The sequence below is a fragment of the Aquarana catesbeiana genome, linkage group LG01, assembly GCF_042186555.1.
Source record: "Aquarana catesbeiana isolate 2022-GZ linkage group LG01, ASM4218655v1, whole genome shotgun sequence".
Classification (NCBI taxonomy): domain Eukaryota; kingdom Metazoa; phylum Chordata; class Amphibia; order Anura; family Ranidae; genus Aquarana; species Aquarana catesbeiana.
The window spans coordinates 286,072,064-286,096,961 of NC_133324.1; the positions used below are offsets into that span (position 1 = coordinate 286,072,064).

Consider the following 24,898-nt stretch of genomic DNA (forward strand, 5'->3'; position numbering starts at 1 on the left):
TCTGAGCTAAGGATTGTTCCTCTTCGCTCCAGTATACTGCTGTGGCCTGCACGCATCCGGGAGGTGCAGGGGTAGGTGAAATTTTATGTACACAGTATAGAAAGAAATTCCCCCCCCCCTGTATTATTTTTTTGGGGGAATTACTACACAGTCAATTGAGTACCCAGAGAACAGCATCCTGCATCTATAAATAACAATCAAGTGCCATTCTACTGGCAAGCATTCTTTGCTCCTCGTTGTAATTGTCACCATTTTTTGCATAGAAACCAACGATAACACAACAAATGAACTCTTCTTTTCAACTATGCCCCTGAAGAAGGACTGAAATAGAATGTACCCAGAAACGCGTTGGGCATGAAAAGAGTCCCACCATATAAGTGTTATCTTTTAATAGAAACAGATAAAAAACTTTTCTGAATTGTGTTTACTATATAATATGTTCTCGTTGTTTGCAAATGTTTACACGGTTTTTAATATATGAATTTTTGAATAAATATAATTTTACTCTTTATATGAGTTTGTACTCTTCCACTTCATATAACTCTTGTGCAAGTGCCAGAAAAATCCACTTAGGGGAACCTTTTTTCTTTGAATAAGCTTTTTGGATGTGGCACGGCCCCCCCTTTATTAACCTAGGAGAGCTAGTCACTCTTTTCTAAAATCCCGTATTGGTGGACTTTAAAGGCATGATGAACTGTTAGCGAGATTAATCTAGTATGAAATTTTATTCAATATAAAAAGTACAAAACATTTTAACCACCTAAGGACCAGCCTCGTTTTGGATTTTAGGTGTTTACATGTTTAAAACAGGTTTTTTTGCTAGAAAATTACTTATACTTATATATTGTTTTTTTTCTAACACCCTATAGAATAAAATGGCAGTCAATGCAATACGTTTTTTTGCACCATATTTGCGCAGCGGTCTTATAAGCGCACTTTTTTTGGAAAAAATTAACTTTTTTGAATAAAAAAAAAACAGTAAAGTTAGCCCAATTTTTTTTTATATTGTGAAATATAATGTTATGCTAAGTAAATTGATACCCAACATGTCACGCTTCAAAATTGCGCCCGCTCGTGGAATGGCGTCAAACTTTTACCCTCAAAAATCTCCATAGGCGACGTTTAAAAAATTCTACAGGTTACATGTTTTGAGTTACAGAGGAGGTCTAGGGATAGAATTATTGCTCTCGCTCTACCGGTCGTGGCAATACCTCACATGTGTGGTTTGACCACCCTTTTCATATGCGGGCGCTACTCACGTATGCGTTCGCCTCTGCGCACGAGCTTGTAGGGACAGGGGGTTCTTAAAAACCATTTTATTTTGTTTATTTTTACACTGTTTAAAAAAAAAAAAAGTGTCACTTTTATTCCTATTACAAGGAATGTAAACATCCCTTATAATAGAAAAAACCATGACAGGACCTCTTAAATATGAGATCTGGGGTCAAAAATACCTCAGATCTCATATTTACACTAAAATGCAATAAAAAAATAAAGTCATTTAAAAAAATGACATTGGAAAAAATGTGCCTTTAAGAGGCATGGGCGGAAGTGACGTTTTGATGTCGCTTCTGCCCAGCAGTGTCATGGAGACAAGTAGGCGCCATCTTAGCCTCACTCGTCTCCAGGCACAGAAGGGAGACGGACACGATCGCCTCCGCCGCTACTGACGGCTCCGGTAAGCGGCGGAGGGCACCGGATCGTGGCGGGAGGGGGGAGCCCCTCTCCCGTCACCGATAAAAGTGGTCTTGCGGCAAATCCGCCGCAGGGACCACTTTTATTTGAAAGCCGACCGCCGCACGAAAACGGGGATACCGGGGTTATGGCGGCTAGCTGCTGCCATAACAACTATATCCGCCGCCAAAGTTTGGACGTACACTGACATGCGGCAGTCGGCAAGTGGTTAAAAAAATGTAATTGAACAGATTTACAGTGCTGTCATCATATCATAATATAAGTGATTCATAAGAGATTCTTGTACCCGACGCGTTTCGGAGATATGTGTATCTCTCCTTCTTCAGGGCTATAGTTGAGCAAGAATATTTAATATGCTAGAATGAAATATTTGAAAAAAATATAACATAACATAAGTAAACAGATGGAAGGCACTGTAGCAATGTACATATATGGAGCGAGACAACAGACAAAGCAAGATGGAAAAATTAATGGGAAAAATTAACTTACATATAATGAAGTGACAACCCTTGCAGATTTAAAATCATATGGATGCAGAAAGATACTCCCAATTTGCTTAAGCCGGAAATTTAAGACAAATGGCATGCCTCAAAGGAAGGGAGGTGCCTGGCCCAAAGTTGCTGACCCAGCTCTCCCTACACACACAAACCGACCCGGAAAGGGGGGAGGCCAGAGAACCCACTGAGGCCAAAGAAGAGGAAGAGACCCTGAAATCATGAAATGAGTCAATGGGTATATGATTTTTTGTATATTTTTTTTCATTTTAATTAATATTTAATTTTTTAATTCCTAAGAGATTAAAAAACCTCCATAGGTATAAATAAAATGAAGATTGAAATTGACTTTAAATAAGAGCATTAAAAGTATATATAGATTATTTATAGTATATATTTCTCAAATCAATACCTGCAGATGGTGCTAAAAAAAACTTCCAGTACAGGGAAGATTTTAATTGTTGTTGTAGAGAACACAGTCACCACAACTATAGAGAGAAAAAAAATTAAATAAGAAAACAATGGACAAATAAATAAATAGTAGAAATAAATGTGAAAAAAAAAACAAGTGCAAAAAGTCTATGTGTAAAACAACTATGAATAGTCAAAATGATGAACATAAGTATAAATAAAATAAGACAAATTCCTTCCCAGCAGAGTGAGGTAATAGAAGAGGGAAGCATGGAAGCCAAAAATCCTACCTATTGTGCTCTTTGACCATTCGCTCCAGCATCCAGTACAAGACTGACATGGATGCCGGAGAGAGCGGCCACATATATACAAATATTCCTCCCATTCCAATCAGCCAGGAATCAGCAACAGCTGATCCGGCTAGAGAGGAGATAGGGAGGAAATGCAGGGTCTATTCCACGTAACGGCCCCCTGAGCCATGCGCGTGCAGCCACGCCCACACCGCCCACTGACACGCAAAGCTTTACCAGCGGACCGAGCATGTCCGCTGGTGGAGCAAGAGGGAGGTCGGGCGCTGAAAGAGTAACGCCCTAAGCCTCACATGGTGCCGCCATGGATTGGCTAACCTGGGCGGCTTTGCGTGCAGGGCGGCCCCCCGGCATACCCACAAACAAGAGTGGAGGGGGGGTAGAGAAAAATACGGAGCTGCAGAGGGCAAAAAAGACGGAGGAGCATGAAACTGAAGATAAGAGATACTATATAAAATTAAACTTAGCAGGGATGGTGGAAACCCCCCTATAGATATTTGCCATACAGATTAACTTCAAGTGCAATAATTCCAGTGATATGTGAATTTACATGTAATGCACATCAAAATGATAATAAGACATAATTTTTTTTTTTTAAACTTAGCAGGGTTGGTGGAAACCCCTCTACAGATAATCGCAATACAAATTAACTTCAAGTGCAACAACTTTTTAGTTGGGAGGTTCACACCATTATAGCACTCTGGAATTTTTACATTTAATCTTATATGTTTTAGTTACAATTATAATGTAAATGTTTGCACTTGAAGTTCATTTTATACCACGCTTGCTAAGTCCATGTCTTTATTGACCTTGCTTTGTGCACTGGTGTGCAGTCATGTTGGCACAGGAAGGGGCCATCCACAAACTGTTCCCACAAAGTTGTCCAAAATGCCTTGGTATGCTGAAACCTTAAGAGTTCCCTTCACTCGAACTAAGGGGCCAAGCCCAACCCCTGAAAAACAACCCCACACCATAATCCCCCCTCCACCAAATGATTTGGATCAGTGCACAAAGCAAGGTCCATAAAGACATGGATGAGCGAGTTTGGGGTGGAGGAACTTGACTGGCCTGCACAGAGTCCTGACCTAAACACCTTTGGGATGAATTAGAGCGGAGACTGCAAGCAACGCTTTCTCGTCCAACATCAATGCCTGACCTCACAAATGCGCTTCTGGAAGAATGGTCAAACATTCCCATAGACACACTCATAAACCTTGTGGACAGCCTTCCCAGAAGAGTTGAAGCTGTTCTACGGTGGGCCAACTCAATACGGACTAAGACTGGGATGCCGCTGAAGTTCATGAGCGTGTAAAGGCAGGTGGCCCAATGCTTTTGACAATATAGTGTATATATATATATATATATATATATATATATATATACACAAGCATGTGTGTTTGAGCTTTGGGGTGCACACCCTAATGCAATAGGCTGCGCATGCCTCTGTCTCCATGTGAGTACTAAAATTGCTTACAGTCTATGCTTCAAAGAATACAGAATTTCCGGCTTCTGACTTAAAGGACCTCTTTCTGTATGACTGTAAGTAGTTTTTTGGGGGGTCTGCACTTTGTTCTCTGTGTATGCTGTGCTCTAACCCTCTCCTGAGTTTATTGGCCTTAATGAATTCTGTCTTAAAGTGACTTGCATCTTTCTGTTCACAACCCCACCATATGTCAAGGACTCAACCTTGAGGTGAAATGTCAGTTGACTTTACCTCTGAAGGTCCCTAATGGCCTATATTGTACAAAGAATGTGCATTTTTTTACAAGTTAATTTTGTAGGAAATACACGCAAACTAATGTATAAAATAAGAAAATTAGCAAAAAAAAAATGCTTTTTTTTGTTAGCTTTTTCAGTGGAGAGTGCAAAATCTGGTGCAGCTGTGCAAAGAAACCAATGAGCTTCCAGGTTTTTGTTTTTTTTTTTTATCAAAGCTTTTACGTGATTGTAAAGGTCAACATTTTTTTATTTTAAATAACATATCATACTTACCTCCACTGTGCAGCTCGTTTTGCACAGAGTGGCCCCGAACATCCTCTTCTGGGGTCCCCCCGGCGGCTCTCGCGGCTCCTCCCCACATCTGATACCCCCCTCAGAGAAGTGCTTCCCTGAGGGTGTTACCTTGTGGGCGCGCTCCTGAGTCCAGCATTCGGCGTCCATAGAGGCCGAATGCAGGACTCAGCCCTGCCCCGGCGCTTGCGTCATTGGATTTGATTGACAGCAGCGGGAGCCAATGTCTGTGCTGCTATCAATCTATCCAATCGAGAGCCGAGAACCCCGGGCAGAGAGACAGCACGTCCCTGTGGGTCAAGTTCGAGGATTCAGGTAAGTAAAACGGAGGGGCTGGGGGCCGATCACTGCCAGGTGTTTTTTCACCTTAATGCATAGGATGCATTAAGGTGAAAAAACACAAACCTCTACAACCCCTTTAACCACTTGAGGTCCGGGCCATAGCCGAATGACGGCCACAGCGCAGGCCTCAATTTCCGGGAGGGCGTCATGGGACGTCCTCCCCTGTGCATGCGCACCCTGCAGGGCACACGGTGCGCGCGCTGTGATCACCGAATCACGGAGTCTCGGATGATCACAGATCCGAGTAAGGGGCCGATCCTGGCCCCTTACCATGTGATCAGCTGTCAGCCAATGACAGCTGATCACATGATGTAAACAAAAGCTCGGTAATCGGTTTCTTTTTCTCCTCACGCTGACAGTGTGAGGAGAAAAAAAAGCTGATCACCGGCTTATGTTAAAGGGACATCGGTCCCGAAAAGGAAGGAGGCACATATGCCTCATCTGAGCCTGTCAGTACCATCTGTCATTGCCACCTGCCAGTGCCCAGCAGTGCCACCTATGAATGCCCACAAGTGCCACCTATGAATGCCCACAAGTGCCACCTATCAATGCCCACCAGTGGTGCCAATCAGTGCCACCTATCAGTGCTGCCATCAGTGTAAGCAATCTGTGCCCATTATTGCCACCCATCAGTGCCCATCACTGTCACCCATCAGTGCCCATCACTGCCACCTTTCAGTGCCCATCAGTGCCGCCTCATCAGCGTACATCAATGAAGGAGAAAAATTACCTGTTTGCAAAATTTTTAAACAAAAAATAAAAACCGCAGAGGTGATCAAATACCACCAAACAAAGCACTATTTGTGGGGAAAAAATGATAAAAATGTCATTTGGGTACAGTGTTGTATGACCGCGCAATTGTCATTCAAAGTGCGACAGCGCTAAAAGCTGAAAATTGGTCTGGACAGGAGGGGGGTTTAAGTGCCCAGTAAGCAAGTGGTTAATTAAACAAGCTGAAGTTAGAAGCTGATTGGCTGCCATGCAGAGCTGTACCAGATTTTGCACTCTCCAATTTTAGTAAATCAAATCATTGCATTGAGAAAGAAAGCGAGAGGGGGCAAAGAGTGCGAGAGAAGATAGACCAGTGTTACCAACTGTCAGTATTTTTACTGGCAGCCAGTAAAAAATAGTCACTTTTCTCCTGCCAGCAAATGCCAGTGACAAGAAAAGGTTTCCAGTAAAAAATATGGCTGGGCCAAGACCATTTGAGTGCCCTCTACAGTGTGTTTCGGGCATCGCTGGCGGGGGGGGCGGATCTGGTGGAATCAGTGCCTGAGCATTTCGTGTGATGTCATGGTGCAAGGGAGCTGAGCCGAGCGCCCGGAACCTTGTGTGAGCAAGGCAAGCTGGGTGCGGGGCTGTCAGTGCTATTTGGACTGGAGTGGACTGAAGGGACCATCTGGTGTGGAGAGAGACCATAACTGTGACTCAGGAGGGGACGTGCCGTGTTGGTGAGGTGTTATTATCATCTTTGCTGCTGCACACTGCTGTCAGTGTCACGTGTTTGTGCCTGTCCATTTTCATTTCTTGTCCTCCTGAGTCCAGTCCCTGAGTTACTTAATGTACTTACACTAGTAAATCTATCGTATTTACTATCGCAAATAAAATAAGAAATATTTTTTTTGCCTCAATATCTACCTTAACTTCTTGCCACCCGCGCTATAGTTGGGGGACGGCTGCAGCGCGGGCCTTAATTGCCGGGAGGGCGTCCGTGAACATCCTCCCGAGCAAGCACAGTCAGCCCGACCCTGCGGGTCACGCGCGGCGCGCTCTGTGATCATCAAGTTTATGAGACTCGGCTGAACACAGATCCGAGTTAGGGGTCGATCCCAGCCCCTTACCACGTGATCAGCTGTCAGCCAATGACGGCTGATCACGTGACGTAAACAGAAGCTCGGTGATCTGTATTTTTTTTCCTCACGCTGTCAGCGTGAGGGGAATAAAAAGCCGATCACCGGCTTCTGTCAGAGGGACATCGATCCCTCACTCAGAAAGCTGCGGCTGTGCCCACCAGTGTCACCTGCCAGTGCCCACTGTGCCACCTCCCAGTGCCACCTATCAGTACCCACCAGTGCCACCTACCAGTGCCTACAGTGCCACCTACCAGTGCCCGCAGTGCCACCCATCAGTGCCCACCAGTGCTGCCAATCAATGCCCATCAGTATCTAATAATCAGTGCCACAGATCAGTGCTGCCTAACAGTGTCGCCTATCAGTGCCACCCATCAGTGCCCATCAGTGCCACCCATCAGTGCTGCCTATCAGTGCCCTTCAGTGCCACCTATCAGTACCCTTTAGTGCCAACCATCAGTGTCACCTCTCAGTGCCACCTACCAGTGCGGCCTCATCAGTGCATATCAGTGCCACCTATCAGTGCCCATTAGTGCCGCCTTATCAGTGCCTATCAGTGCCCATCAGTGCCGCCTATCAGTGCCCATCAGCGAAGCCTATCAGTGCCCATCAGTGAAGGAGAAAAATTACCTGTTTTCAAAATTTTATAACAGACTATGAAACAGTTTTGGGGTTTTTTTTCTAAATTTCGGTCCTTTTTTTTTTTTTTTTTTTTTTGCAAAAAAAAAAAAACAGCAGCAATTAAATACCACCAAAAGAAAGCTCTATATATGTGAAAAAAATGATAAAAATGTCATTTGGGTAAACTGTAGCATGAGCGCGCAATTGTCATTCAAAGAGTGACAGCGCTGAAAGCTGAAAAATGGTCTGGGCAGGAAGGGGGTTTAAGTGTCCAGTAAGCAAGTGGTTAAATCACATTGCTAATTGCATATTGTACTTGTTTGTAGCCTAAATACTAAAATGTGTGCTTAAAACTGTAATTTTGTAACTTTTGGAAATGCCAGTAAAAAGTTGGCTGTGCCAGTAGATTTTGGGTGTCGTGTCAGTAAATTTCAATCTGGTAGGTTGGCAACACTGATAAAGACTATAGAATGACTGAGAGAAAGAGAGATTGTTTTAGTTGCAAGGATGGATTAGCTGTGCTCTCAGGACTTTCATTCACTTTCTGCAGCCAGTATGATCGATCATACTTCAGGATGTAGAGAAAACGGTAGGCGGGGATGAACAGGGGAGGGAGGAGGAACACAGAAAAAAAACACTAATCATTGCAGAACTGTACAGAAAGTACGAAAAGCACTAGGCTGCTAGGAAGGAAAAAAGCAAGGTTGGAGCGAACAATTTAAGGAAGCATTGAAGGGAAGGTAGACCCAGATAACCATTAAAGGCATTAAAATACAAGCAAATAGAAAAAAAAGAAGATGGCTGATTAAGCAGAAGTTCAAGTCAAGCCATATCAGTAGAGGGCTAAGGATCAGAGCATTAAGAAGCATTTCAGAAACAATAACTCTAAAATTTGGCAAAATGACAGTATCCCGTGGTTGGGTTTCTGTGATTATTCTCTTGCTGTTCATACTTGCTGGAATCATTATTGCCTTGGCACTAGGAATAAGATGGGAGAAGCTTAGCTGCGATCGCGGCGGCTTCTTACATGGAGCTGTGGCTGCTGACTCCGAGATCTGCTCAGACATAGGCAGGTGAGTGACATCTCTATTATTTGCTCTTTTACTGGCAGCATAGGTGTGCACAGCCTATTGCATTAGGGTGTGCACCCCAAAGCTCAAACAAATACTGTATGCCCCTGTGTGCCCGTGTATATACACTGACCGTGTCAGGAAGGCAGAGATTGGTGTCAGTAGGTCAGTGGATGGTGTCAGTAGTTTTTCTATTATATTTTTTACTGTTTTTTTTTGTAATTATTTTTCTTTTACAAAATTGTTAGGAGCCCCATTAGGGGCTTTGGTGAAATATCAGGAGTCTAAACAGGGCAAATGGGGGTGACTCTGTGCGCACGCCTATGACTGGCAGCATGATATTTCTGCAGCTTCACATTTTCGGTGGAGAGAAAAAAAAGACGGCATGTAAAAGGTTTTACAGAAATGAATGACATAAAAAGTAATTGATGTAATGAAGGGGATGCTTGGATTGTGATAAGCACTTGCAAATAGTAACATTCGAGTCTTTAGAAGATTGTGGCTTTACAAAACAAACTGGCTGCATAGAGATTTGTTCTGTCTTGTCTGATCACCAAATGCAGTGTTCAACAATGTATCCCCAGGTCAGAATGGAGGGATGGCATTTTTCATTGCTCAACTCACTGGATACACTGAAAGAAACCTACATATTTTGTACTTACAAAATAGGTTTTACGTTTTTGTCGAAACAGAAAATCAAAACCGTGGCAATAAAAGCCCAACTCCATCCATTTTCTCAGTTCTGGGTTGGAGAATAGTTTCTTTCAGGTATTTATTTGTCAATGCTAGCAGCTGTCATCTTTTCCCCCCGGCTACTTCCAGGTGCTAGGCTTTTGGCCTCTTGATTGGCCGTGGGGGGGGGATGATATCATCCCATGCATGAGTACAACAGTCAATCATTCCTGGCACAGCTGGAGTGTGTCTGGAATGTACACTGAGCTGGGTATGCACAGTTCAGTGTACATTCAATAAAAGACTGCATGCAGGCAGGAAAGTTTGTGTTATGGCAAAAGAGACATACTTTAGTATTTCTACTCTGCAATAAAGAGCTGCCTGCTCTGTTTTTTACAAGTTAGGTTTAGTTTCTCTTTAAAGCTATAGTAAACAAGACAGTAGCTTAGTGTGCTAGTATCCATTGCATAATAACACATTATGAAATACTTGCCTTAGAATGAAGCCCTCCAGAGGCACGCTGTCACTGCTGACAGGGCTTCCATCTTCACCCGGTCTTCCTTGCCGGTTTGCATATTCCTGCCGTCTGATTGGCTGAGCGGTAATGACGTCACTCATGCGCATGTGAGTCACCGCCACAGCACGGAGCTCTGAAGGGACGGCACGGGTATGCCATTCCTTCAGAGCCCATGCGCCGGTGACGTCACCGGCTGCATGCAGTGTGAATATCTCAGTACAACTTTAGGAGACATTCACTGTACCTACAGGTAAGCCTTATTATTACCTGGCTTACCTGTAGGTACAAGTAAAAAAAAAAGACTTTACTACCACTTTATACTCCACATTGATCATCATCCTGCTTTCTCCTATTGCTAGCAAGCTCCCAGTGTTTGACAGCTTTGTGCAAAGTAGCGGAGCCTGACTGGCTCACATTTCATATCTTTAATCGCCAAGTGATTTTTATTAAGGATATATTTAGATTAAATTGTGTTTTTTTTGTTTCAGTATTAACCCCCACGCTGAATTTTTATTAGAAGACACTGTTGCATCTTTTGAATCAGTTGTCTTACCTAGTCCTGTTCAGACTTCCTTATCAGCGCAGTGCCCACCTGGGAATAAATGCAGCTTCTCCTTGTTCCCCCGTCTCTGGTCAGGTGATTATATCAAATGACAAAGCGAGACAGGAAAAAAAAAACAGTCCATCCTCTCTCCTCAGTGTGCCCTTTACTGAAGCAGGGGTTCATTCTCAGTGGGCACCCCCTCTCCCTTCTCTTTTCTGCTCACAATAGGCTGCTATCCTTCCACCACAAGCTATTGTGAGGGCGCAACTTGCCACACTGTGCCCACCTCCCACATGAAAACCCTGCACCGGGGCAGCTAATTCTTCCTACAACTCCCTTCTCCCCCATCCTGGTATGGAGACACTGACAGCATATAAAGCCTAACAATGGCTCTACCCCTGGATGGAATAGATTGATAAAAAGACAAATACTAAAAGAACATTTTACTGATATTCGATAAATTACATAAATGATCTCTTTGAGCAACTTTTACTTTTAAAATCACGCTTTGAAGTGATAAAAACTAAACTTTGTGGGCGATTAAAGCCCTTTCTGTAAATTACCTAATTTGTAGCATATTCATTCAGTTGGATTGCCAGTAAGATAATTACGAAAAAGGGGTTAAGATTAAAATGGTTCTATGTAATTAAGTCCCATTCAACCCCCTTATGGCTTAGGTATGAAAACTCAACAATTACATTTCTTGCTTCCCGTCACAAGCAATCAGAGTTTGTTCCAGGCCCACTCACTTTTCTTGGCTATAGAAAATACTTGAGACTCTTCCTTATCCTTTGCTTTAAAATAGACCTGTGGCGGTGGAATTGTGGACATCAGTGGACTGATTGCAGAACTAGGCTCCTAGAAAAATAGAAGGAGTCCCTTTTTGGCATCTAGATTGATTCAAAGAACTGTTCTTTAGCCCTCTCCTGAGGAATTACTAACAAGTCACATTTTCCATACTTCTGGCCACTGCTTCACTTAATGAATCGCTGTTTAAAATAAATCATATCATCTGTTATTCTATGAAGAGATGAAAAATATGACATGTTAGTCATGTCTGCTAAACAAGGGAATACATGTTTTAAAGAGAACTAAACTTTACCACCCATATTTTTACTACACAAACCATTATGTTTAATGTTTTTGTGCTCTTAAAAAAACTTTGTAATAAACCATATTTTTACTACACAAACCATTATGTTTAATGTTTTTGTGCTCTTAAAAAAACTTTATAATAAACCATATTTTTACTACACAAGCCATTATGTTTAATGTTTTTGTGCTCTTGAAAAATGTATTAAAAATTAAATTTCACTGTTTTGTCACACTGGTGTAACTGGCTTGTTTCTTTTCCAAAAACAGTAATGAAACACAAGAAAAGGTGGTGATATGGGTTGGTGACAAATTCAAAGCAAGCACCAACATCCCCGGGTAGACAATGGATACAGAGGAATTTGTTTTGGCAGGATTTTTTAGGTGCTAATATACTAAGAACAAGTACTCAATTAAAAAAAGTTTTTATTAGGACAAACAGAATAAAAATAGATAATTTGTTATTCTAAAACAAACAAATATAGCAGAGCAGCTTGTATGGAAATATGCCAGAAATATGGAAATATAATATAAAAACAAAATACACTTAGAACATAGTAATAACAACTCATAATAAAATATAGATCATTTGTTGTAACACTCAAAATATTGTTTCATACCTTGTGACGTATACAGCGTTATTTAACATACCCCCTGAAGAAGTCCGTGGTGGCGAAACATGTCGGGATAACTTCATAACTGTTACCGTCTACATGATAAAGATACTCCCATATTATATTTCCATATTTCTGGCCTATTTCCATACAAGCTGCTGTGCTATATTTGTTTGTTTTGGAAAAACAAATTATCTATTTTTATTCTGTTTGTCTTAATAAAAACTCTTTTAATTGAATACTTGTTCTCAGTATATTAGCACCTAAAAAATCCCACCAAAACAAATTCCTCTGTATCTAATGAAACACAAGTTAGAGTTATCCCCTGTAAAAGTGTACCATTTATTATCTAGCTACTTTTTTTTTTTTAATGTAACCTTTATTTGATTTTAAACATAGAAAACAAAACCAAAAATCGGTATAAGTATATACGTTAAGTTCTGCAAATCTAGATACGTTCTAATGCCTGGTACACACAATGAGATTATCGGATGAATTATGGTCGTCCATTTTTTTTTGTATGCTAGTCTCATATCGAAAATGAAGAGCTAACTAAAGTTATGAAAATTCCCGTACGACAGAATAAAAATTCGGAAGTGATATAATGTGTTGTAGTGTGTTTGTAATGTATTTTCAAACGACAACTGTGCTGATTAAATGAAAATCGTATGATCCGGTATCGTACAAGAACTTTTTGCGCTTGTCCCATCAGATAATATCAGATGAACTGTCGTGATCGGCTTTCGAAAGCTGTGTACTAATAATCAGATTATCATCCGATTGCTTCGAAAGCTGTTTTTTTTTTTTTTTGCAATTTTCTGATTGTGTGTACGGGCCATGAGGCTCAATACAGATGCAGGTGCTGATTTTCTTATTACAACACTGGGATTGTTGAGGTGGACATAGGTTGACCCACCCACTCCCCCAACCAACTTGAGTATGGTACAGCAATCCTATCCTATTATATATTTAATATTGTTCTTTGATACCTCTGGTTTAAATACAGTGCCATCCTGTATTTCCAATTTTTGCACAGCCTGCAACTCTTCACCGTTGGTTTGATGATCACCACTCCTGATACACAGAGCAAGACAGGATGTCATCTCAACAGCAGCTCTCCGGGAGTATTCTTTTTGCTTAGCTGTCTTATGCAATTTTTAGCTTTGTGTAGTAGGAACTGCTATTATTGCTCCAGATACACAGAACAGGTCAGCTTTCAAATTGACATCTGTGTCCTGCAGATAACACGGAGAGGGATATCTGTAGGGCTCACTTGTCTTTTCAAAGAGTCCCCAAATCTGCAAAAAAAGTATGCTCAAATCCTTAGAGTGTCCTTTAAGAGAATGTATGCTCTTTTCAGTTATTTTTTTTTAGATACAAAGTACATGTAAAATAGATGAGAATGATGTGAATAATCTTATCAATGTATGCTCATCTTTAAATGTTTTTATTATTTTAAATTATTTATCAATTTAGTATTCATACTTAATTGAGTATTCATTTTAAATTATTTTTTTAAAGTTTTAATCGTTTATCTTTTATGTTGGCCACAACATCACTATTGTGTCCTGAGTATTAAAGTGTACGGAAACCCTCAATCAACGTTAATATTTTTGACATCATGCCTTAAGCAGGAGCTCCAGTCCCTATATATATATATATAGATATATATATATCTATATATATATAGATATATATATATCTATATATAGCTACTGACTTTTAATATTAGGGCACTTACCTGTCCAGGGATCCAGCAGTGTCCTCACCCGAGCCGATTCTTCAATTGGGTAACGGGTGCTGGCGCCGCCATCCTGACTAAAGGAAACCGGCAGTGAAGCCACAGCTAGTTTCCTACTGTGTATATGCACTTTGTGAATGGGCTGCAGTCTTGTGGGACCTGTGAAGTGTTCCAGAAGGCTGCAGAGAAAGGATAGGGGGCTGAAATTCTGGCTCAGTTCGCTTGTGGGTGGAGCTCCGCTTAAATGTATACAGTTTTTTTTTTTTTTCAGGCAAATACTTTTTTGCAAATCTGTTGCAAAGTTTCTTGCCAAGCTGCTGTGTGCACTGCCATTGGGCTGCCCAACAGGTCTGTCAGACTAACAGCCAACTGAACAGCAGGATGACAACGCTGCTGCTAATTGCCGCTCAGTGTTGTCAGCCTGCAACAGAAACTATTTTAACTTGCAGGATTTCCAGGTGTGAAACTTTAAAACAAATTCACAAAAAAATGATTTGCTTAACAAAAACAGAATACAATGAGGCATGATGCCAAACATAATGAAACATATGTTTAAAAAAAGTCAGCAGAATTGACATTATTTACTTTTAGTAGGATGTGTTCCTGGTGCTGCTGTGACCTTCTTTAGATGAAATCTTCCTTCTCTAATGCTAATAATTAGGATAATATAGCTCCAATTAGCTGTATTATCCCACGCCGCACCTGAAGTTAATGGCAGCAAGGGTCAGAGGAGGAAGAGTTCATCTAAAGAAGGACACATCCTACTGAACGTTAGTAACGTCCCTTGTGCTGATTTTTTTTTTTTTTTACTACACTTAAGCTTTAAGACTTTAAAGCCGTCTGGATGCTAAATCATGGAGGTTCAGATGTATATAGTCATGTCTAAATATGAGTGCAAACTACAACTGTAGGTAAGTAATTTGCTAAAAGCTGTCATTTTAACATCGACTCAGGCAGCTCACGCTTTGCAGTGATTATGTTAGGAAAACATCTGCTATAAAAAAATCCACTTTAGCTAATAGGGAGTTAAAATACATGCTGGCTTAACTGTAAGAAAATGCCTTTAATTAAATGCATTAAGGGTGCAGTATGAAAAGAGGTTGGGAAACACAGTCTTCTTGACTTCCTGCTACATTTCATAGAAATCAACTGTAAAGTTTAACTATCTTGCTGCTTGGACCACAGAGATAAACTTTTTAAACTAGTAATCATTTTAGTTCACTCCTCGGCACTATTAGGAATTATGTTTAGTACTAGAACACAACCAGTGTAAAAATCTCTTCCAGAAAACCTGCATTAAGTAGAGCCCTGCCTGCAGTTTTTCTTTGCCAACCGACAGTGGAGCCCAATTTTGTTCCACTCTACTGCTCAGGGCTGTGCATGGGGTGGCTGCTGCTTTCAACAAAAAAAGTCAGTTGAGGTCCGGTACTATTGATTGGCATACTCATTCCAGGTCACTATTTCTATTACAAAAAACGTTATTCGATATCTTTTTCAGTCTAATCCCTGGATTGCTGAGGGTTAAGGGGCCAGTATTTACTGTGCGTGTGCATGTGACACCAGATGATCCTGACGAAGACATTATGCCAAAATGCAGTGACATCATCACACATGCACATGGTATGGTCCACTGGTGTTCTGTTTACTGTAAGAGTGAGGATTGCAGTGATCTCCCTTGTCTTTACATATTATACAGGTAGACACGCAGTGACTTTATTATGATGCTTGTGAAAAGTATAGTGCTGATCAAACACTTTTAATATGTGAGTAGGCCTCTTAGTGGTTTTTAGCTGCATTTTCATAAAAATTTTGTTTTTTGGGCATTCCTCTGAACATTTTGAGATGTGGTGGATCGATAACTATTTCCATAGTTTGAATGAATGATCCATGTGCACATTAACATGCCTATAATTTGGGCGTCATAGCTGCTGGGCATTCCTCTGACCATTATAGGCTGTGGTGGATTAGAAGAGTTTTCCAGTGTATGGATATATGACCTTTCTATAATATGGGGGTTGCAACTGCCGGTGAATGCGATTTTGATGGGTGAAGGTACACGTGGTGATCATCACTTTGAATGCAGAGAAGAGGATTGACACTTTGTCACCTATATATTTGGATGTGGGGAAATTTTGTTTGACGGACACATTTTTGGTTCAATATTTTTATTGTGTTTTTCAAAGAAGAAATATTAATAGCAGTACATACAAGATGTAACTCCTGGATGACTAAGGCAGCCAAAGGAGTAAAATACAGTAGATGAAAAACATATCACTTACAAGGGTAATGTGAACAAGGTAAAACAGAATTCCTGGTATGAGTGCCAACAAAACAAAACGGTGCTAATTCCCGCCTGGAGGGCAGATAATCTGGTAATCATTGTAGCTAGGGAGATCTCCCCCAGAGGACACCCGAGGTCATCACTCCACCCCAATGGGGACACACTGTGGAGTGCGAGAGCTCCAGGATTCCACCCAGAAGAGATACCCCCCAATCATCCATCAGCTCCCCCGGGGAGGCGCCCCCGCCGAGAAGAAGCTCCAGCGGTGACGTCCCCCAGACGGAGCCAAAGGTCACAACGTCTAGGGTGTAGACCAGGAATTAGCTAGCTGCCTCCCATGCTGGGGCACCAAGTGAGTAAATGAGAATAGTTCAAGGAGTCTAATGAACAAGCTTTGGCCTTGTAAAACCATTATCTGATGTTAGAAGATGTAAAGAAGATGAGAATAGGAAAGGGATAGAGAAAGGGTAGAAGAGGGATGAGGAAGAGGAAAAAAGCAAGATGAAGGGCAGAGGGAGGGAGGTGTGGTGGGGTGTATGATGGAGGATGGTAGTCTCGCTGGACTCTCCCCTAGGGCATCGATTGACCAGGGTAAAGAGAGATGCCGACATACTTAGCCCAAGGTTCCCAGATCGCTTCAAAGCGTGGGACCGTGTCAAGCAGCTTAGCCACTATTTGTTCCTGCGACATTATCCAGGAGATCTTCCGCTTGGTGGCCAAAATAGATACTGATGGGGTTTTCCAAGCTTTCGCTAGGGTAACTTTGGCTCCCAAACACATAAAAAAGATAAGCTGTTGTGTGGTTTTAGGCGTGTTGTGCAATTTACAGTTTAGAAGGATGTAGGTGGGGTCTTGTGGAACATCTATCCCAGAGACTCTCTGTAGAATATGGAGGAATTTATTCCAGTAACTCCGTATACGGGGACAAGTCCACCATATATGATGCATTGTGCCCAGGAGTCCACACCCTCTATAACATAGGGGGGAGGAGTCTGGGAATATCCGTGAGAGCCTTGCTGGGACATAGTACCATCTAGTAAAAACTTTGATGTTGGCCTCTATCAGGGCAATATTCAAGATACCTTTGGATGATCTGCTGAAGGCTTGGAACCATTTAGCAGGGTCCCACTGGGTGTCCAGGTCCGATTCCCAAGATCGAGCGTACTCCGGGGTGTCCGTCCTATCTGCCAGGGAAGCGTAAATGATGGAAATCCCTCCTTTTTGGGGGCCTGTCGAGGAGCACCATAGCTCATACATCGTGGCTTTGGGAGTGTTCGACTTGTCAGTACAGAGAGAGTGGAGAAAGTGTCGTATTTGTGATAGTCGGAACATTTCCGATGAGGGCATTTCCAGTGTACTCAAACAGTGGCTCAACGAAACGGGGCCATTAGGAGTAAGGAAATGACCTATCCGGAAGAGGCCTTTGTTCAGCCACCAATGAAAAGCGTGTATGTTCATCCCAGGTGGGAAGTCAGGGTTGTGAAATAGGTGCATGAGGGGTCTTAGAGGCGATATCAAGTTGGTGTTTTTGTGTACTTGGTCACAGAGGGCTAAGGAGTGAGACAAGGTGGGGGCTAAAACTGCCGGTCTATGTTTGGAGGGTCTCCATGTTAAGAAGTCGAGTGTGAAATGTGGAACGGCCTGTCTCTCGAGGGAAATCCAGTCGGGCCTGCAGTTCTTGGTATAGATGGCGGAGAACTGTGATAACTGTGCTGCCTGGTAGTAAAGCCAAAAATTTGGGAGACCCAGGCCTCCCTGAGACCTAAGTCGGAACAAAATTTCTTTTGCGAAGTGGTGACCTCTGTCCCCCCAGACAAATCTTATCACCCTGGATTGAAATTTGGACAGGATAGGCTTTTTGACCGGGATGGGGAGTGAGCGGAATAGATATAAAAGTCGAGGCAGGAGATTCATTTTGACTGCGTTGAGTCTACCCAACCATGATAAGCCCTCCTTCATCCACTTCTGGAGATCTAGCTCCAGAGAGCGGAGCATGGGGGGGTAGTTGGCGGCATATAGGTCTCCTATATTTCTCGTCAGTTTGATACCTAAGTAGGGGATTGAACTACCTGCCCACGTGAAAGGAAAGTGTTGTTGGAGTTGGTCTATTAACGGCGCTGGTACCGAGACATTGAGGGCCACAGATTTAGACACATTCACTTGGAGACCGGAGATAATGCTGAAATCTCAAAGGAGTCTGAAGACGTTTGGCGTAGTAATGAGAGGGGCTGTGAGAAACAGTAGTATGTCGTCAGCAAATAAGGCACATTTGTGAATGTCAGGGCCACACTGTACTCCCCTGATGTTCTCGTTCGATCTAATGGCAATAGCCAGAGTCTCGATCGCGATAGCGAATATCAAGGGAGAGAGAGGGCAACCCTGTCTAGTTCCCCTGTGGATATCGAAGGGATCCGAGTAGTGACCCATTAGACGCACCTGAGCCGATGGTGAGGAATACAGTGTGTGGATTATCGAGCGAAATCCTTCGCCAAAACCCCAGCGTTCAAAAATGTCAAAAAGGTAGGGCCACGACACGTCAAAGGCCTTCTGCAGATCCAGTGACAACAAAAAGCCCCCCTGAGCAGGCCCGCCGTCCCACTGGGTCTGCAGAAGGGAAATCAAATCAATAGCTCTGCGAACCTGATCAGGGCCCTGTCTCCCCGGGATGAAGCCCACTTGGTCCCTGTGTATGTATAGCGCTATAAAGTCAGATATCCTGTTTGCTAGTATTTTAGTCATAATTTTGAGATCGTTATTGATTAACGAAATAGGGCGGTAGCTTCCCACTTCGCTGGGATCTTTACCCTGTTTCGGTATGACCGAGATAAAGGCTGAATTTGAGTCACTAGGGAGAGGGGCTCCATCCCGGAGGGAGTTAAAGAACCGGGCCATGTAAGGGGCAAGACGAGGGCCAAATTTCTTGTAGTAACATACCGAAAAACCATCCGGTCCCGGGGCAGAGTTCGTTTTCAAGGATTTAATGACATCTAATATTTCCTCTGTGGAGAAGGGGGCGTCTAGTATATCACGATGTGTTTGCTGCAGGTGAGGTAGGTTAATGTCTCGGAGAAACAGTTCCCTGGTCTTGAGATGTGCGCACGGCAAATTCTCGTAGAGACGAGAATAGTAATTATGAAACGACTTCATAATAAGCGTTGGATTTTGTGTCAAATTGCCCGATGAGGCTCGAATTTTGGGGAATACCGAGTTTCGGCTCCTAGGGCTAAGCTTGGTTGCCAACTTATAACCTATCCTATCGTATTGGTAATAGAAACGGGCGCCTGACCACTGTAAGTGTTCCTCCGCAGATGTGGTGAGAGAGAGGTTGAGTAGCACTCGAGCCGAGTCCAGCTTGGCCAGGCTATCTGCAGTGGGGTGTTGTTTGTGACTTTTGCTTAGCAGGCGGAAGTTTGCCGTGAGTCGCGAAACTTCTGCCCTGCTCTCCTTCTTAAGTTGCGAGGAGAGTTGCAATATCCTACCCCTCAACACCGCCTTGTGTGCCACCCACAGACAACCTGGCGAGACCGATCCCGTGTCGTTCTCGCTAAAGTATTCGGATAAAGCCTTGTCTATAATCGTGCAATGGACTGGATTGCTCAAGAGAGTTTCATTGAGGCGCCATTTGAAGGGACCTCTAATACCCAACCCCCCCCCGTAATGATAGTGACATTATCGAGTGGTCGGATAGTGGTGTGTCATATATTTTGGAGGTGATTACTCTCGGGATTACATGTGGTGGGACAAATATGTGGTCAATCCTAGAGAAGGTTTGGTGGGGGGCTGAGTAGTGCATGTAGTCTCTAGTTTGGGGATTCATTTCCCTCCAAATATCTACCAGGCCAAAAGATTGAACTGTCTGCGCCACCCGACGGCTACGTTTAGGGGGCCTTTTGGATTTGGGCCTCAGGGTATTGGATTTATCCAAGGAGAAGTCAAACGGGGTATTGGAGTCTCCCCCCAATATTACAGTACCATTGAAGTGTGGCTTTAGTACCTTCAGTGTGGACTCGAAAAAAAGGTCTTGGTGTGTGTTCGGAGTATAGTATGAGACAAATGTGTAAGCGCCACCATTAATCGTTCCAGTCACTAGAATGTATCTTCCCTCAGGGTCTTTGATTGTGTGTTTATGAGTGAAGTGAGTTTTGTTTGAAAAGCAAACCGCCACTCCTCTCGTTTTGTCGTTTGCGTTGGCTAGGTGAAAATTCATGAAGGTCTTGTGGAGGAATTTGGGCTGATATGAAGCAAGAAAATGAGTCTCCTGGAGCAGAACTACATCCGCCTTCAGGGAGTGTAACTGTTGCAGTACCTTGCGTCTCTTCACAGGGGAGTTAAGGCCCTGTGCGTTATGTGAAAAAATCCTAAGCGTCCCTGTTGTCTGTGTGGAGTCAGTCATGAGGGGGAAAGAAATGCATTGCTGAGTGTTTGTAAGTCTTACCTGACGTCGTTGATGTCCCTGGCAGATAGGGGACGACCCCGGTGGCATTGAGAATTCGATCTGCGCTGCGGCCGAGGGGAGAACCAGTGGGAACCTGTAGCGGAAGATGAGGGAGATGGACGGGGGAGAGGAAAGGAGAGAGGGAAGAAAAGAGAAGTGAGGAGGGAGAGAGGAAGAGGAGGGTAGAGAAACAGAGCATTAGATAGTGCATCTTAAATTCATAACCCAAATCCCAACGGACCAGCAAAGGACCTTTCCCTGCCTGGACCGGTACCCAAAAAGAAAGGAGGTCTGCGACCCGAGGGTCGAGAGAGTCTGGGTCCGATAGAGGAAAAAACAGAGGTTCAACTATCGGAGCCAGAGGGGGGCGCACTACGACCCCTCCGGTCAACGCCGCCTCTGGATGAGACTATAGCAGTGTATGAACAATGCAGTGTAAGCCCTGCTAACACCTAATATTAATGAGCAAAAAAAAAAAAAAACCCTCGAATAGTGCAGGAAGAAAATAAGATATTAACAAAAATGGGACAGAGGGACAACTGCCCGTGGAAGTTTTAACCCGTGAGGAACTGAAAGGAAGTCCTTGGGAGAAAGTGACCAAGATACTAGCTGCAGGTCAAGCGCCGACAAAGGCCAAGGGGAGGGCCAGAGGTAGAATCATTTCAGCCTACAGGCCCGATCATGGGGGGAAGGATTCCTTGGAACGTTTGGGCAGCTGTTTCTGCCAGACTGGTGATACTGGGCTGGTAGGAGATGTTCGCTTGACAGACGATGCTCCTCGAGGGGCAGCCGGTTGTGGGACTTCCTGAGTGATCAGGCCCAGATGCAGGAGAAGTCGTTCCCCGTCCTGGAATGTTGAGAAACTGTATGGTTTGTTGTGATATGAGAAGTTCAGTCTCAGTGGAAAGGCCCACCTGTACGTGATCTCTTTGCCCGCCAGGACTTGAAGAAGCGGTTTCAGAGCCCGTCGTTTTTGTACTGTACATGGGGAAAGATCCGCAAAGATTTGGACCTGGTGACCTAGGATCATCAGCTTATCCGCCGCCCTGGAGAGTTTCATCACTTCTTCTTTAACTGCATAATAATGTCTCGTGGCAGGCCATCAGAACGAGGCGGTTGTAGCGCCCTGTGGGCCCTATCGAGCTCCAGGCGGTGGGCTGGGATGGCCGGGATTAAACTTTTGATGAAGTCCTGAACTGCCGAGTGGGTGTCTTTGACGGTTTCAGGGAGCCCCCTGATACGGAAGTTGTAACGTCTCGACCTGTTCTCGAGGTCATCTATTTTGGATATGGCGGAATCCAGTTGGTCCTGGAGATCCTGAATTCTGGAAGACTTTTGCTCGATCACTTCAATTCTAGCTCCAATCTGCTGCAGATCTGCGTGTATGGAAGCCGTGATCTGTGCAGCTGTGTGAGATAGGCCTTTTGAGAGCATCTGTGAAAAAGCAGCCATCATAGAGGGAAAGTCAGTAGGGGAGGGGGGGAGATCCCTGGCTTGTGCTTCCCAAGGGTCTGGGCTGTGAGGTGAATCCTGCTGAGGGGTGAGAGCTGCCCCCCCAAATGACCTCCTTAGCAGAGAGTTTGTGGATGCTGGTGAGGGGAGCCCCGGGAGAGAACTCACTGTGGCATCTGAGGATTGTGATGACGTGAGGGCCCCTCTGATCCTGGTCAGCAATTGAGTCAGATAGGCAGGGCAGGCCTCGTGAGGTGACGGACGCCATCTTGGAGGGACCGGGCCGCTCCATGGAGTCGTTCAGCGCGGCTATGAGGTTCCTCCGGGCGGGAATAGAAGTCATCCGCTCGTGGCCGGGGGTGTCCCCTAGTAGCTGGTGCGGGTGTGGGGTCGGAACGAGGGCTTACACCGCTGCTGTGGCTGGCGTTAGGACGGAGAGGCACGGAGCTCCCGGACTAAGCAGCCATCTTGGACGCTGCCGCGCATGCGCCCCTACGGACACATTTTTTAGCTTGGTTGTCACCTTTTGCAACATTTTGCACTTAATTGATAGAAGCGCTGATTTTTATGATTCTTTGTGATTTTTATATGATAACTTGAGTAGCTGCTGCACAATATTTACACAGTAAGGCTTCATGTACACTGCTGCAGGTAAACGGACGTTTAGGAGAACTTGGGCATTTTTTTTTTCAGTTGCCCCTGAACTCTCCTCTATGTTATCTTATCAGTACATGTACACAGGGTCGTTTATAGTCGTTTCTAGGCAGTTGAGTTTAGAAGCGTTTTTTGGAAAGCAAAAAATGCGTTCAGGACGGATGTTCAGAGGCATTTGAAATGCCAAATGCCTGTAACAGCTTGTAAACCAAATATCTTGCGTTTAGCCACATTTCGTTTACAAGCATTTTTATTTTTTGACTATTTGAAATAAAAAAAAAAAAACGCTGCTAAACGCAAACACAGCTAAATGTGGCAAAAGGGACGTTTTCAAACATCATTTACTATCTGTCAAGTTAAATCATTCAGGAGAGGTTGTAAAACGTCCCATGTACATTAAGCCTAATGCCGTGTACACACGATCGCACATTCTGACAACAAAATCCATGTTTTTTTTCCGATGGATGTTGGCTCAAACTTCTCTTGCATACACACGGTCACACAAATGTTTTCGGAAATTCCAATCGGAAAGAACGCGCTGACGTACAACACGTACGACGGGACTAGAAAAGGGAAGTTCAATAGCCAGTACACCACCCCTTGGGCTCCTTCTGCTAATCTCGTGTTAGTAGAAGTTTGGCGATAGACAATTCGCACTTTTCAGCCTCGTGCTTTTCAGATCATTACTGCTCTTCAGTTTGTGCTTGTGGGTTCGATGATTTCAGAATTATCTCTGGGTGACGGACCCCGTTTTTCACCGTTTGTTGGCTTTGCTGTCCCCTTATATTACGAAGCAGGACACCTGCATGCGGCAAGCCATCACCCCCGAGCAGAGGCTCGTCACCACCTTGCGGTACTTGGCAACGGGGAGAAGTCTGCAGGACATCAAGTTCTCTACAGGCATCTCCCCCCAGGCTCTGGGGATCATTATTCCAGAGACCTGTTCTGTCATCATTCAGGTCCTGCAGAAGGACTATATTAACTTAAGATTTCTCCTTTAATATCACATTCTATGTATTTAATGTTTGCTAATGTATTGTATTTCTTTCATCATTCCCTAATTACCATGATTGGAATATGCTGTGAATGTTTCCTTTGTTCTCATGCGTGCTGGAAGTTTTTAAACCTCCTTTTTTGTCCTTCATGCATAGTTGCCTTCGCTATCCTCCCCAGCATGCTATCCTGGACCCATACACACCTAGCCTAGTCACTTAACAATGTATTTTTTCAGCTCCATAGTAGTGCTTTACCCTAAACACCCCCTAAAATATGTACAAATGTTATTTTTGTCCTTAAATTCAGGCAGAATGCAAGAGGCTTTTTTTTGGATTCCCAAAATCATTTTGAACCCTCCCTCCCCACAACCGCTAAGTCAACCGGTGCCAATCCTCTATCTGCTGACTTTGCCAAACCCATACACACTATACCTACCTTTTTTGTGGTCATATTTCTGTATGAATTCACCAAAGCATGTAGTGAAAGGGCCTGCCTGAATACTTTCAAATGGAAGTTTAAAGTTTTGTTCTCCTATTATCTTGATAGGTAATTGCAGAATGTAAAAAAGTGCTTCCATATGTACAGTGTGTATTTATATTTTTGTATTATGACACTTCTTACCTGTCCAGTGGGCTGCCAATAGTATAAGGCAGGCTGTGGCTACCCAATTTGCCCAGCGGTGGGACTTTCCCAACTGTGGAGGGGCAATTAATGGGAAACACGTCCACATAGTCCCACCCCCCAACTCGGGGTCATACTATTACAACTATAATTACAACTATAATGCCCCGTACACACGGTCGGACATTGATCGGACATTCCGACAACAAAATCCTAGGACTTTTTCCGACGGATGTTGGCTCAAACTTGTCTTGCATACACACGGTCACACAAAGTTGTCGGAAAATCCGACCATTCTGAACGTGGTGACGTAAAACACGTACGTCGGGACTATAAACGGGGCAGTAGCCAATAGCTTTCATCTCTTTATTTATTCTGAGCATGCGTGGCACTTTGTGCGTCGGATTTGTGTACACACGATCGGAAATTCCAACAACGGATTTTGTTGTCGGAAAATTTTATAGCCTGCTCTCAAACT

At 43.6% G+C, this 24,898-nt stretch overlaps 1 protein-coding gene across 3 annotated transcripts in view; it reads left to right on the forward strand.

Annotated features, from left to right (window-relative positions):
- The first annotated feature begins 8,271 nt into the window (after positions 1–8,271).
- The window catches only part of GGT5 (gamma-glutamyltransferase 5), a 173,920-nt gene continuing 157,293 nt past the window's right edge, over positions 8,272–24,898 (forward strand). The window contains exon 1 of one of the 3 annotated variants that reach the window (XM_073629222.1): positions 8,272–8,804. In XM_073629222.1, coding sequence (XP_073485323.1) covers positions 8,632–8,804 — 173 coding nt within the window. In that variant the 5' untranslated portion in view covers positions 8,272–8,631. The remainder of the gene's footprint in view (positions 8,805–24,898) is intronic. The other 2 variants (XM_073629223.1, XM_073629224.1) reach the window with 2 other exon arrangements.